This window comes from Pan paniscus, chromosome 3, assembly GCF_029289425.2.
Source record: "Pan paniscus chromosome 3, NHGRI_mPanPan1-v2.0_pri, whole genome shotgun sequence".
NCBI classification, from domain to species: domain Eukaryota; kingdom Metazoa; phylum Chordata; class Mammalia; order Primates; family Hominidae; genus Pan; species Pan paniscus.
The window spans coordinates 84,167,080-84,183,399 of record NC_073252.2 but is presented as its reverse complement, the minus strand read 5'-3'; the positions used below and the strand labels follow the sequence as shown (position 1 = coordinate 84,183,399).

At 36.2% G+C, this 16,320-nt stretch overlaps 1 protein-coding gene across 10 annotated transcripts in view; it reads left to right on the top strand.

Moving 5' to 3' along the window:
* The window catches only part of MAPK10 (mitogen-activated protein kinase 10), a 430,726-nt gene that overhangs the window by 287,479 nt on the left and 126,927 nt on the right, over positions 1–16,320 (top strand). For all 10 annotated transcript variants that reach the window (XM_055111579.2, XM_034958876.3, XM_003811246.7 and 7 more), the window contains one exon: positions 1,737–1,906. In XM_055111579.2, coding sequence (XP_054967554.1) covers positions 1,737–1,906 — 170 coding nt within the window. The remainder of the gene's footprint in view (positions 1–1,736; positions 1,907–16,320) is intronic.

The following is a 16,320-nucleotide window of genomic DNA, read 5'->3' as shown; positions in this document are numbered from 1 at the left end:
CCAAGCAACATAAGTTCCTATAAGTCCACTCTATTCTTTGAGGTCTTAGTGCATTTGCAGTGAATGCTGCCACCATATCCGATGCAATCATAGGTTGGTGCCTGTCACACGTATTCTACTTTCAAGTCTGTCTCAGTCTTATCTGGAGGCCTCAAGATCCTAGCACTGGATTTGTAGGTTTTGCCACCCGTGTTCACATGGGCTCCGTTGTATTCTCCTCATTTACATCACTGATGCTGCTTGGGTCCCTTTCTAAGTGAATATGGGGAAAATTAGATAGTACTTCTATTTCAAGTTTTTATTTAGAGATGAAATGCCAAAACTTTCCAGGAAAAATAGTTTTATTATCAATCCAGAGGTTCAGAGCCTAAGGAGATTTAAATCTTTCAAATTATATCAGAATTCGATTTTCAGAAAAGTTAGTGTATGTTAAAATTATACAAAAAGTCTTTGGTTTAGATTCTGGACTCAGAACATTATAGGCAGATTTTTCACTAATTAAAGCTTTGGCAGGACACTCATAAGTTGTGAGGTATGTGAGAAATTATTCATTGCGTGGGAATGTCTCACATCTCACTTCTTGTAGGACAACCAGCATTCTTTGACAAACCAAATCAATCTAAACTGTACCTCTCCCCTTATTGTGGCATTTTAAAACCTGCCCACAAATCTCCTAAATGCCCCAAATGGGTCAAAACCACCTTTAATGAGAATCACTGGCATAGATTGTTTAATTTTCAGTCACTGGGATTGGGGAGGAACCCACAGAAAGTATGGGTGCTTAAAACCTGAACAAAATCAGCAAGAAGGGTGACTGCTGGGAAGGCATCCACCAGTGTATGCCACAGGAATGGGCTAGATGATATTCTGTGAGGTCCCTTCTAGCTATAGAATTCTTACTATTTATGTCATAAGTACAATATAAGATCATTTGTGGATAAATAATCACAGGTAATGGATATTTATATTATACATATGTATTGTAGTTCAAAATTTTAAAGACAGACTCATCAATTACTAAATATAATTGATAGATGAACTTCTCTCAAAAATAAACAAAAAATGCAACAATTAAGATATTTAAAATCTAAGCTTCCAAAAAATAAAGTGTCATATGGTATTTTAGAATAATATTAATTCAAACAAGAATTTTGCTATGCTTAATTCAGAACAATAGCATTTGTGATATTAATGAGGACAAATGAAGTCAAGACTGTTTAATTCAAATTTACCCAAATAAAATAATTAAAACTTTACATAAGTTTGTATCTTAGTTCTTTCTGAGAAAAGGTTGTAGATACAATTTTTTATCTGTTCTCATGTGACTGGTATAATGGGTGACCAGTGATCATCTTTGTCTTATTTACTTGAATCCTGAAGGATCTAATATCACCTCTGAGACCAATGCATGTTCAGTAGCTATAGATGTTTATTCTATAAATGAATGTCTCTATGAGATACTTTAGAAAAGATTATGTGAATCAAATCTAAGATTAGTCTATTATAAATAGTTTTAATGATGAAAAAAAACAATTTCTTTGCATTTTTTCCCTAAGCTCTTTTACTCGAGGTAATCTTGCATGGACTGATACATATTTTTTTTCTATGTGAACTTCATGAACTAGATGATAGATGGCTAAGTGTCAGTAATCATTAAAAGAACAAGTTTCTGTACATCTCATTATCATTCTGCCTGTTCACTTGCCTCATGTTTTTGCTGTTCTTCTTTTTGACAGGGATTCGATAAACAAGTGGATGTGTCATATATTGCCAAACATTACAACATGAGCAAAAGCAAAGTTGACAACCAGTTCTACAGTGTGGAAGTGGGAGACTCAACCTTCACAGTTCTCAAGCGCTACCAGAATCTAAAGCCTATTGGCTCTGGGGCTCAGGGCATAGTTTGGTAAGCGGAATGGATTTGCTGTATTTTTAAAGGGAACACACCGTGTGCAACTACTAGACACAAACACACAAACAAACAAAATCCCCAAAATAAATAGCATAATTTGGGAGGGAAAAATAATCCTATTGAAGAAAAAAAATAACATTATGAGCATTACGTTTAATTTATTATCCACTTGCTAACAATATATACAACTTGGCTTGTGACATGTTTTTTTTGGTCACAGAAAAAAAGTTATTACACAAGAATCATAAAGAAATAAAGAGAACCAGAGATTTTCTAGCAGTTGCTAATGTATTTCTAGAGTTTAATTTGTTGCACAGCAAGAAATGAGGGGACATGTCTTAAGATAACAGCAAATAAAACTACTTATATGCTAGAGAGGAATAAAAGCTATTTCAAATGTTTCTGTAACTTTTCAAATTCAGTGTTTGAAACTGAGTTACCGATTTAGAAAAAGTAGTATTTTCAAAATGTTTGCCTCATGTTTCCAAAATGGGAAGATTCTGGGCTTCTTAGTAACAATTCTTTTATGACATTTTTGAGTAGCTAATTAAAATTATGACAAATCTAGATCTGATTTACCTAAGACTCTTGCAAAATTCATGATATCAGGTTAATTGATAAGCATTTCTTTTACACAGTTTTAATTTGTAATGTCACAACCAAATGTATTTAATATAAACTTATTAGTATAATAATTTTTAATCTTTCTGATGGCTCACACAGATAAGTAAAAATTCAGGACATGTACCCTGAATATGTATATTTATATATGTATATTTATTTATAAAGGATATTTATTTATACAATATATTTATTTATTACTGCTACATTCATAATGTCCATTTAAAAACACAAACACTTTTAAGGGATGAGATAAATTTACAGCAAATCACCATAAACTTAGCCACTTTCTTGCTGATCTTACAGTTCTGTAGGTCAGAAGTCCTACAAGATTTCATTTTAGCCCAGTGGGGCTAAAATCAAGATGGTGGTAGGCTGGGTTCCTTTCTGGAGGGCTGGAGGAGAATCTATTTCCCTGATCATTTGAATTGTTGGCAGATTTCAATTCCTTGCAGTTGTGATAAAAAAAAAAAAGAGGTTTAAAATTTAAAATATTTTAAATGTTTTAAAGTTTGTGTTTAAATGGCTAAGTTTATGGTGATTTGCTATGCTAGCAATACTAATAATGCACATGGTATAGTAAAGATTCTAATATTAAGACAATTGCTGTAACTCTCCTAAATTTACCAGTGGCGGGAGAAAAGAGTAGTTTCTGGCTACCTTTCTTGATGGAAAATTGTAGAATATTAACATGAGAAAGTTTTCCTGACTAAGATCCTCAGTCCAGATGCTCAAATATTAATTGGGATAGTTTCATTTTCCTTTGAACAGACCTGCCACAGATTTGTGGCAGTGAAACTGAGTACTGTCAGTGAAAGAAAACTGATAGACCTTTAATGACTCAAAAATAGATCCAAAGCAGCATTTTGCTCAGGAAGTTAACAGATTATCACAGAAAGATTTGAACATTTTCTAATAATTTTGTAGTGTGTTTTATAGGATATTTTGGGCCTCTATTTCTCCTTTCTATAGGGTGGAAGTTATCTTTGGCTTAGGTATAGATACTGCAAAATTTTTTATATTGCCTTTGTCAACTGTGAGCTCATCTGCCTCTCTTATGTCAAATGCATCCATTCCCAGACATGCTTCTGAAATCCACAGACCTTTTCTATGTGCACAACTGTCAGAGTACATAATATCTTGAATGTTCCATGCAATCCTGAGTATAGTGACTGGTTCAAACTGGAAACTGGGCATATCTGAGATCTCTGATGGACAGACAAACTGAAACATATCATTAATTTATTTTGCCTTATTTTCTTTGGAGCAGAAATACAACATGGAGGAAAAAATTACAAAACAGATATCATCATTTTTGTCCATGTGTCACCGCATGTAATTTTGCATGTGTATGCAAGAGAAATTCTGCTTTTCAAGCATAAGTATTGGCATATGGATACCTATTATGTCACAGAATCTCCGTCCTCCTAACTTGTTTGAAATGGAGTCTCATTTCTACTGTTCTGGTTACCTTAAACTTGTTATTGGGTTTTTACAATCTTTTCCCCCACTTTGGACTGTTTTATTTCTTACTTATCAGCATGGGGGAAAAGGTAATACTAAAATATCTTCAAAAGAAGTTATTACTATACTATATTTCATTTACCATTGATGATAGGTCAAAAATGTCAATGTTGAGCATGATTAAACAAAAGCTACTGTGAAATATTGGGAAAAAATGAAAATTTTCCTTCTGCCTTTGAGGGAAAGAAAAGATTATCTGTTGAAGCAGAAACGATGAGAATTATTCTGCTTCACTGTGTGAGCTGAGAAGTTCTCTACAGCCTCATAGGTGGGGAATTGTATAATAATCTGCAAGATGAGTTTTTAGCAACAGTGGTCAGGATCCAGAAGAGCAACTCATTCAGAACATTTTTCCAATCATCAGAAGAGGGTCTCATTAGTGTTTTTTTCTGTTACCAACTCCGGAACAAAAACAAGCATGGGAAGAAATCGACAGTAGGGGTTTCATTGTTTTCACTCACATCTATCCTGCTGTTTCTTGCCAAGCCAAGGAACATTTTCTACTTTCTCATTTCTCTCTCTAAAGATGATTCAAATGGACAGCCAAAGTGGTGGCAAAAGTTAACAACTAAGTTTAGCAGAGACGGCTTGCCAGGGCTGGTCTGCTCTTTAACTGAAAAGAGCTGATTGTATGGTTTTAAATGAAAGGAAGTGAAGCCATATTATTTCTGTCTTGGTGGTGTTACACACCATCAGCTTGTAAGTGGTCACAATTCAATTTTGCAAGATGATGTTAGGCAGGATATTTACAGAAAACTGTAAGATTAATACAATTCTAAGATAAAATCATAGAATTGTAAAATATCTGTACCTTGAAAATTAAGTATTTAAAAATAAGATGATACATTTTATGTTAACCAACCTTTAAAAAAATTCCACTTGGAGCTAGAGGATGGCATTTAATTAAAGTTGAAATAATCATAGTTATAAGATGCCCTGGAAATAACCCAATGGATTTGTTTATCTTAAATGGAATATATATCCATGTATATGTATACGTACAGTAGTCACCCCGTATTTGTGGTTTAGCTTTCTGTGGTTTCAGTTACACATGATCAACTAGGATACGAAAACATTAAATGAAAAATTCCAGAAATACTTTGTAAGTTTTAAATTGTACACCATTCTGAAATCTTGCCCTGTCTCACTCTATCTCATCCCATCCTTCTGGGGATGTGACTCATCCCTTTGTGTAGCATATCCAGGCTGTCTATGATACACCTGTTGGTCACTTAGTGGCAGTCTCAGTTATCAGAGCAACTGTTGCAATATTGCAGTGCTTGTGTTCAAATTATTCTTATTTTAATTAATAATGGCTCCAAAATACAAAAGTAGTGATGCTGGCGATTTGGATGCAGTAAAGTGCTTCCTTTAAGTTAAAAAGTGAAAGTTCCCAACTTAATGAGGAAAGAACAAAAATCTTATGCTGAGATTGCTAATGTCTTCAGAAAGAATGAATCTTCTATTTATGAAATTTGAACAGTATGTTATTGCAGTTGTTCTATTTATTATTCTTGTGAATCCCCTACCGTGCTTAATTTATAAATTAAACTTTATCATAGGCATATATGTGTAGGAAAAAACATAGTATATATAGAGTTCACTATTATCCAGTTTCAGACATCCACTGGGGGTCTTGGAATGTATCTGCCTCAGACAAGGGGGTACTACTGTAATGAATATGTAATACCAATATATGATTATTATATACTATATATACATACATATTAATCCAGTGGGTTAGTTTATCTTAATTGATTAGGCATCATATATGTTATTTTAAATATTATATATATGATATATTAGGATATATATCTTTTTGTTTTGGATAAAAATTTGAAAAATCATTTCTGGTGAATGTCCTTCAATAAGTGGTCTACAGTAACAAGACTATGCAGATAAACAATTTAAGATATAAATTGCTAGGCATGTTCAGCAGAAACTCAGGTGTTCATATATTCTTCTTTGAAAAAAAGTTCCCCCTTTTAAATGTGCTCATTTTCATTTAAAAAAAGACACTATTTACTCTGATGTGTTTAGCAGCTTTTTCCATTTTGATGATGAATTTGATTTACTCCATCTGCACTCTGATTTAATCACCCTTGAACTAATAACATCCATCGGCAAAATGATTGGAAAAGGTTGGGAACATCTTCCCTAAAGGGTTGGTAAATATGCACCAGAACAAAAGTGATTGAAAGTTGGCCATGTTAGGGTGCATGACAGAAAGGTATTTAATATATATTTCTTGCTGATAAAAATTACGAGAAAAATTGATGAAGTTCTCAGGATTCTGTTAAAATTTGCATATTTAAATGTTATAGATTCAATTGTCAGTACTTTAAGATACCTTATATTATCATCTTTAGTAATTATAGTTACAAATAAACTTATGCCCAAAAAATATTTTTTTTCCCATTGTGGTTTATCAGTGATAGCTTTTAACTTACAGTCTTTCAGAATCTAGGTTTACTCATCTGTAAAATGGAGGTAATATTATCTCATAGGACTCAGGAGAGTACAAAACAAGCTAGATACATAAAATTGCTTTATAAATCTGAAATTGTCGTGACTTTTAGTAGATTCAAGAAAGGAAGGCTTATGATACTTTTTCTTAACAATGGAAAATTGTAAAGGTCAGCACATGTAACCTAGGAAAATGCCTGATGGTAACAGTTGCTTCATCATCACACTGTATATATTGTATACATATTACAGTTAAGAGCATGGGATTTAATAAAATAACTTTACTAATACTCCATCACGGAGGCTGGCAAAGAAGCATTTGAACTTTTTTTTCCCCTATCTTTCATCCAGGGCTTCAGTTAACCAATGTTATTTACAATATGTTAGTTGTAAACATTAGTTTTTTAAATCTGCAACACAATTTCACAGGGCCAGCTAAGCATCTTTAAGCACAGAATATGGATGGGAGCATCTTATGGTTATGAGGTTGGTGACATGAAGAGAGATGGGTAAGATCATCCAGAGGTTTTCCGAAGCATCACTCTTCCTCAATAATACAAAACAGACTTGATCAGTGGGCCCCAGATGATTTTATTTTGTTTCTGCAAACATTACTCAAGCTCTTGTGGCACATTTCTCTTAAGAGTTTCTAATGAGCCATTACGCTAAATGACACAGATTTAATCACACATTTCCATTTAGCCCCTGACCAGTGGAAATGATTATCCTCTCATGTACATCCGTAATATCAGCATATTCTTCATCCCTGGCATTTTCCATTAATTTTAAAATTTTGGACCCTTAATTGCAACCTCCTTGAAATAAGGAACATTGAGCTTCAAATACTGTCTTTTATATATGTAGCAGGTTTAAGGTGGTGATGGCCCAGCAGAATAGGACAGAATTAGACACTGTATTCTTCCACATTTTGCTGTTCTCCTAGGCCTCTTTGCACAGTACAGGCCACACATATTTATTTACCATATTTCTCAATTGATCAATAAGACTGGTAAATGTCATTTTTTTTCCTTTACCAAGAAAATGTGGTGTTTTGAAAAGCAATGTGTAGAAGTTTGATGGCAGTATATTTACAGAAAAAACAATTATACACATATGTAATATCCACATTTCTATGTGTCAACCATAAATTATATGTGTGTCCTTATGTATAAATATTTAATTGTTGATGTGATAACTAATGCTGAAGGGGTTGGTAATTCATAATCTTAAAAATTATTTTTGGCTTTGGAATGTTTTGTAGACATTTATTCTGAATTCTGTCATTCTTCAGTTAATTTGTAATTAACTTACATCCCTGTAGTAAAAACTGACAGCAAGAGTTTGTAGCCTGGGAGCACTTTTCTTGGCAGATTTGAAAAATAGTCCTTTAAATTTCCATAGATAATTATTCACTTACAGATGATTGAGTCTTTTCTGTAAATCATTTGTTGATATAAATACTAATGTCCCTATTAGAAGAAATAATTAGTAAATACATTATTTATTTTTCAGTTTCAACTTCCATCCTAAAGATTAAATAGTTAAGTGATGCTGGTTCTTATTTTTTTTAGAACTTGTCTTTTAGGGCATCAGTGAATATTTTCATTGCGGAAGTAAAGTCAGTTTATAGTCCATATACTATTTTTTCAGATTAATCCTGATTGTTAGGATTAAAATGTATCCATGGTTATGTTAAAAAGTAACCTACAGCCCAAATATAAATATCTAACAAGTTAATCTAGCACCATCCAGTGCATCTTGGAAAAGCCAAAATTCCTCACAGAAAGGAGGCAGTTTGATGAGTTGAATTAAATTATGCTAAATAACAGATGGCAATGGCTGTCCCTCAGATTCTGGGAAGCATTCTCATTTACTGCTCTAAGAGATCTGTGCATTCCATCTGTAGATAAGCTGGCTTTGTTTTTTTTTAAAAAGATAGTAGGTATGTGTTATAAATTTTGTAACAAAAAATACCAAGGCTTAGAGGAGCTTTTTATACAGCTCAGAGGGAAGGTAGTTGGCCCTTCTCTCTACTAAGTCATGCTTCTGGCCTGTTACAGCATTACTTTCTGTTTATAGAGTCTGAGCTGTCTTTGCTAATCATGGATTTGAATGTGGGGGCTGAGGACAAAGGAAGGCATCTTTTACTTTGGAAGATGGAGTGACAGCCCTATCATTCCCTTTGTGCGCTCTCTGCCTCTCCTGTGATGGAATTTAAATTTATTTAAAATATTTGACCTTGTCAAGTAAGTTTCACTTTACGTGTCCAAAGTTATGAATCCAGCATTGAGCCATTGCATTTTAAGCTTCTGTGTATGACAGGAGAGTCTAAATTATCATCAGGGAAGGTACTCAGTCACTTCATTTGACATTTCTTTTATTTAAATACATGTACCTTAGGGTTCTTGTGCTATGCTCTTCTTCATTTCTATTCTTCTTTATTTTTTATCATTAAAAACATTTTTCACAGATTTTAGTATGTCCATTAATAAAATCATGATTTCACTCTCAATCCAGGGAGATGCAACCCCAAATATATTTTTTAAAGTTTTCCTTTGGGTTCACCAAGGACATCAGAATATGGATGGGAAGTGTGAGCCCTGCACAAGAGGACTGAGATGAGGGACTTGTACGGGCTGAGCTCCAGCCTGGGCTCTACCCGTGGACTCTGATACATGGTCACCTCCGCCTCGAGGAGCTGCTTTTTCTCACACCCACACCAGGTGGGCTAGCAGCAAATATTAAATGAATGAACTTTAGATTTGAAGTGACCATGACAGAAACTCAGTTTAACTAGCAAAAATATAAGTTGCAAAATACTTAGTTTACAGAAGATCTAATACATCTAGGATGTTAAATAATTCACTGGCATGATGATTTAAGACACCTGAAGAAAATGCAAATAATCAGGGAGCAGAGGAAAATTATAAGCCAAATTGTTGTCATGTTAACATTATCCCTCCTCTTCAGTGACCCTGCTTCTCTCATCCCTTTTCCCTCCCTACATCTTTTTATGGACATCTCTCTTTCAAGGCCTCCCTGTTCTCTGAACCTGTCACACTCCTGCTGGATTAACTTTTTCACTATCTAGCCAGGAACCATGAAGAGTGATTTCAGACACTCTCAGAGGCTCTTTATTTTCTCACCTCCTTGTCCTCTGCAGCTTTGTTTTCCAAACTCTCATCCGGATCAGCCCAAGTGGCTGTTTTCTCTGCTCCTGCTGGAAGGCTGAGCCCAGCTGGAGGAATGATATAATCACACTGATTTCCTCCATTATAAGTTTATGAGCTTCATCCTCAGCTGGGCCCTTGTTCCTGCTCAGCAACCATTTTGCATATATGTCTCGTCAGCTCCCTAGCCATTTCCCAAGGCGGCTGTTACAATCCTTTTACAACTTTCATGAAAGCTCCCAATTCCACTTCACCAGCAACATTCTTTACAGAAGGTCTTACCTCCTACTTCCCTGAGAAAACAGATGGACTCAGGCATGTAAACTCTCCATTTCCCCTTCAATCTCCTAACTCTTTGTCATCTCCAGTCTTCCCTGCCCAGTTAGTTCCTTCATGAGGGACACCGTCAGGCTGGCCACCCACCTGTGTTCTTGATTCCATCTCCACCCGTTGGGACCTATTAGTTTGTGTCTGTCTTGCATTGACTGATGCTTCTTCTCCCCTGCCTATGGACGACCTCTCACCAAATTCTCATCTACAAAAAAAGTTATTTAGAATGTGCCTACCCCTCAAACAACCCCTCTTTCTCTCCTTCCCTCATCATCACACTTCTTGATAGTCTGAAGTTAATGCCTCCACATACCTTTTTAGTTCTCATTTTACAAGCAGTTCCAATTCTTTTTTTTTTTTTTTTTTTTTTGAGACGGAGTCTCACTCTGTCGCCCAGGCTGGAGTGCCGTAGTGCGATCTTGGCTCACTGCAAGCTCCACCTCCCTGGTTCTCGCCATTCTCCTGCCTCAGCCTACTGAGTAGCTGGGACTACAGGAGCCCACTGCCACGCCCTGCTAATTTTTTTGTGTTTTTAGTAGAGACGGGGTTTCACCGTGTTAGCCAGGATGGTCTCGATCTCCTGACCTCGTGATCTGCCCGTCTCGGCCTCCCAAAGTGCTGAGATTACAGGCGTGAGCCACCGCGCCTGGCCAAGCAGTTCCAATTCTATCACATTACCCCTGTGGAGGAGGATGCTCTGGGGAGGCAACCATCGACCTCCTAAGTGGCTAATCCATTGGCTTCTTTTTCAGCTCTCATTTTATTATTATTATTTTTATTTCAATGGCTTGTGAAGTACAAGTGAGATTTTTTTGTTATATGGATGAATTATATAGAGGTGAATTCTGAGATTTTAGTGCATCCATCACCCAAGTGGTGTACATGTTACCTAATGTGTAGTTTTTTATCCCTTGACCCCCTCCTACCCTTTTTCTCCTGAGTCTCTGAAGTCCATTGTATCACGCTGTATGCCTTTGTGTACTCACAGCTTAGCTTCCACTTTTAAGTAAGAACATACAATATTTGGTTTAACATTCCTATGTTACTTCACTTAGAATAATGGTCTTCAGCTCCATTGAAGTTGCTGCAAAAGACATTTCATTCCTTTTAATGGCTGAGTGGTATTCCATGGTGTATATACCACATTTTCTTTATCTACCCATCAGTCAGTGGGCACTTACGTTGGTTCCACATCTTTGCAATTATGAATTCTTTGGCTCCCGTTTTTTTACTTTTCTGTAATATCTGGAAAGGTTAAATATCCAATTCTTCTTGAATTCTATCTTCTTTTGAATTTTAAGCTAAGAATTTTAAAAATCTGGGGCTCGTTTGGAATGGGATGGACTGGCCAACATACTGAGGGCTGTGAAAGGCCGTGGTTAGAGTGCAGACTCTAAGATCCTGGCTCCCTCTTACCTGTGTGGGATCTCAGGAATTTTATCTGAAGATGGGGCTGGAAGAAATAACTATGTATGCATAGAATTGCTGTTAAAGCAAACTAAATTAGTTAATACAGTGCCTGGATTTACTTAGTAGTCAGTGCCTGTTAGTTTTCATTATTGTAGCTGGCCTGGGTTATGGCCAGGTTCTCAGAGGTTGGTTTGATTAGGGAACTGTCTTCTCTAGTTCAATGTTCAGAATGCCAGTAAAATAATCCAATCCAGGTTGGGTGCGGTGACTCGTGCCTGTAATGCTAGCACTTTGGCAGGCCGAGGTGGGTGTATCACCTGAGGTCGGGTGTTCAAGACCAGCCTGGCTATCATGGCGAAACCTGTTTCTACTAAAAAATACAAAAATTAGCCAGGCGTGGTGGTGGGTGCCTATAATCCCAGCTACTTGCGGGGTTGAGGCGGGAGAATCGCTTGAACCTGGGGGGCGGAGGCTGCAGTGAGCCGAGATTGCGGCACTTCACTCCAGCCTGGGTGGAAGAATGACACTCCATCAATAAATAAATAAATAAATAAATAAATAAATAAATAAATAAAATCCAATCCAAAGCCACTGAGGCCAAGATTTGAATTGGTGGCCAGAGCAAAAGGAGCCAGAAAGACAGGTACTAATTTTCAAGCCTAATGAGAATGAGATTCTAAATGAGAGAAGGAAGGCAAAAGCCAAGAACCAGGCCAGAACTGGATCAAAGTGGGAGAAATTTGGGAACAATGGAATGAATCTAGCACATATGTCATGAATATTATTGGCTGGTGGTTGAATGTTAATGCTATTAGACTAGGTTGAAGCCAACTGTTTCCTGGTGCCCTCCTACCTCTATGGTCAATCATTATCTAACCTTTTATTGATCATCTGTCTCTACCCTTCAAATATTTGTATTTTAAAAGTGTTCTTCCTCCTTTGTGCTTGCGTTTTTCACAGTTCAATGCCTGATGTCTTCTGTCTTTTGGCTGTACTTTACTTCTAAGCTGTTGGTCCATGAATTATTTCTGTACTCTTATCTCCTTCAGATTCCTCCACAGATATCTCAAATTCAGCATGCCCAATATAATTTTATGATCATCTACTCAAACTTGCCCTTCACGATGTATTTCTTATTTGAGGATTGCTATTCCTTCAGTTGCCTCAGTTAAAAATTACGGAGTCATAGTTTCTTCCTTTCTCTTTCCAGATTGAATCTAATTGTTTCTATTTCTGAAATATCCCTTCCTTCCATTTCAACTGCCTTTTCCAGGTCTTCATCATACCCCGCTGGGCTATCATCATGGGTAGTTAACTGATATCCCTTTCCCCCTCCTTATCTCTTCTTCTCCTAGTCCGTCTTCCATACTGCTTATGGGTAAAGTTGCTTACACAATAAAATTCAAATATTTTGGAAGGGCATGCTAGTCATTGTTCTCAAATGTGCTGACCACTTTTATGCTTCGGGTATTTATATGAAGCTATTTTCTTTCACCTGAATGCTCTTGACATGCTTGCCATTTTCCCTGGGAATCCCTGGGAAATTGCTCTCATCTTCACATTTCAGTTATGGGGTCACCTTTTCTGCGAAGTCTCAAGTCACCTTTTCTACTGCTCAGCAAAAGTGATTGCCCTCTCATCTGTATTATTATGACATGTTATACTTACATCTCTTTTGGAACTCTTTATATTTTTATTGCTATTAAAATCTGTGTCTGCTGCTAGATGATGATCTCCTTGGGACAAGGATTCTGACTTTCTCATCCTTATAGTCTGAAGATTTCAAAAAGTGCCTGTTGCATAATGGAAACACCTTAAATGTTAACTATTAAATGTATCAATAATGTAATGTGTATGTTTGAATGTGTGTATAGTATGTATCAGATAAATAGTATGACCCACTAATTTCAGGAGTAATACATCAAATCATAAAATGTACTAATAACAGAGGCTAGCATCACTTGTAGGAAGTAGATACTGTTGTATGCAAACATCAATTCAATTATTAGAATAAGTCTAACTTTCTCTTAAATTATGCCTTTGACTAATCTGAAGAATGAGTTAGTAATATGAAAATTGATTTTTCAAATCATTTATTAAATACTATACCAATTTATATCTGATTTGATAATAAATATCACAGATATATGGCAAATTTTAAAAGAATCATTAAGTAGTACAATCTGAGGACTTGATACAAATTTACTAAAAGTATTCTTTCATATTTTGGTGTCAATGTAAGAGAGATAAATAGTCACTATAAGTTAATATTTATGGTATCCTTACAGAATGTATAACATTAGTATCATAAGTTTGGGAAATAAGACATGAATGTCATTGATATAGCTAAACTCAGTATTGGAGGTATATTTATTACTGCCTGGCACATGAGGAGCTTTACTAGATTTAAAGGAGAATGAAGAAATGAAAAAAATGCAAATGATGGTGGTTGTCTAGATTCATTGTTTGTAAACTGAAATAAAGGAAAAAGACATTTGGGAGGCTGAGGCAGGCAGATCGCTTAAGACTGGAGGAGTTTGAGACCAGCCTGAGCAACATGGCAAAACCCCGTCTCTGCCAACAAAAACAAAAATTAGCCAGGCATGGTGGCATGTGCCTGTGGTGTCAGCGACTCCTGCGGCTGAGGTGGGAGAATCCCTTGTACCCAGGAGGCGGAGGTTGCAGTGAGCCATGATCGTGCTACTGCACTCCAGCCTGGCTGACAGAGTGAGACACTGTCTCAAAAAAAATAAGAAGAAGAAGAAAAAAAGAAAAATATATTAATCAAAACAAAATAAAAAATTTAATCCCATACTAAGATCGCTCATAAATGCACTTTCCTTCAGTGGGTTTTTATTGAGTTACTGACTCATATTAGACACTGGGCTATGTCGTAGTGATATAAAGTTGAATAGAAAGGACCAAAGATCCTGCCATCTAATCAAGAGATTGATGTAATACATAAATGCCATCACTTTTCTTGGGCTAGTTTCTTCACATCCTTCAGTTCATATACATTGGTTAGGATAATTTTGGCTGCTGTGACAAATTGACCAACAGAAAATGATAGAAGCTCAAACATAATAGAAGTGTTCTTCTCATTTATCAGGTGGAGGTGGGAGTAGATAGGGGAAAGATTTCGGTTCTATTCAGTGAGCTGAGGAGAGAGACTGATGAAAGCTCTGGCATATTCATCTTGTAACGTGTAAGGGGCTCCAAACAGCCAAAAGCATGGAGCTACTTCTGTGGGCCAGGCCTGGAAGTGGTGCGTTTCCCTTTTGCTCACATTCTACCTGCTAGAACTCTGTTAAATGGCTACAACCTAACTGCACAGGAGGCTGGAAATGTCATCTAGTTGAGCTGTGTGCCCAAGAAAAGGAAAAAGACTAGGATTTTGCAGTCTTTGCCCTCTCTAAAATGTCTATCATCCTCCTAAATCCAGTGCCAGTACCCCTCTGACCAGCTTCTACATAACCTTGTATTTTCACAGGATTATTAGCATCATCACATTATTTTTACATTGTCTCCTTACGTTGTCCATTTCCCACTAGACTGTAAGCTCCGTAAGGAAGACTGTCAAGCTTGCCTTCAGTTGAATTTCTAACTCTAACATAGTTCCTTGCAGAGTAGGCACTTAACAAATATTGGAGTTAAAGTTCTGATTTTCCTTTCTACATCTGTTATTCACTCTCAGCTCACTGGAATCCATTTCTATGCACTCTACTCTGTTGAAACTGCTCTTGCTAAATTACCAGTAAACCAACCAAAATGCTAAATGCAGCAAGTAGTCTCTGGTCTCCATCTTATTTGATTTGGCACTTTGGTACTGTCCTCTTCAAGGTTTACTTCTTAGTTTTTCAACTGTATTTTCCCAGTTCTTAGATGGACTCCTTTTCTGTGAAATTGGTGGTGCAAAGAAGAGCTCTTGAGTGTTAATAGCTTGCAACCTCAAAGGTAAAGAAGGTCTACATTTTTTTTTTAATGGAAGGAGAGTGTGTTTACTTTATTAGAGAGGAAATGCTGGATGTTACAGGTAAGGCATGTGGAAAGAAAAACAGAAAGAGAGAGAGGCTCTGAGACAGAGTAAAAGAGGAGAATGAGACAGAGAGACAGAAGAAGAAAGATACACAGAAATAGCAAGAAAGAGAGAAATAGATGACAGATACACAATGAGGAAGAGGAAGAGAGAACACACAGACAGAGAGATGTAGGAACATCAAGAAGGCAGCTGAGAGATTCCCAGAGAGAAATGGAGAGACTCAAGAAACCAGAAATAATTGTTAGAGAACAATTTCGGAGGAAGCAGGATGGTACATATAGAAGTAGCTTTGAAAAGAAGCAGTAATTCTTTGTGAAACAGAAACATTGAGAAATACTATTTTTGCTTACAATAACACATGTTTGGTATGCTGTATAATATTTCATCACTAATTTTCTAAAATCATCAAATAGAGATGGAAATTTGAATGGACCAAGAAATCTTTTGACCCTTGTGCTACATAGGAAAAAGCAATTGAAAGGAAAAGTAGAAAAAATACTAGAAAAGATCACTGGACCCAGAGTAATTTTTGTAAAATTGCCACTTTTCTGCTTCGTTGTATTTTAAGGAGGATAAAACTAATTGGTAGAAGTGCTTTATCATTGATATCTTTTTTGTTTTTTTTGGGTTTTTTTTGGTAAACATATTACCGGGTAGGGAATAGAAACTTAGACTTAGCTACTATGTCCATAGTGTGCAAATTTATCCAATTGTGCTCATAGAGTTGTACTTATTTAGCAGCTCACTGTAAGTTTTTAACATTTGTATTCCTTTATTTTTGTCCTGAAAGCAAACATGGAGTTTCTGGATCAGTGGCAGAGTATTATTACTCAAGGCAATAATTATAT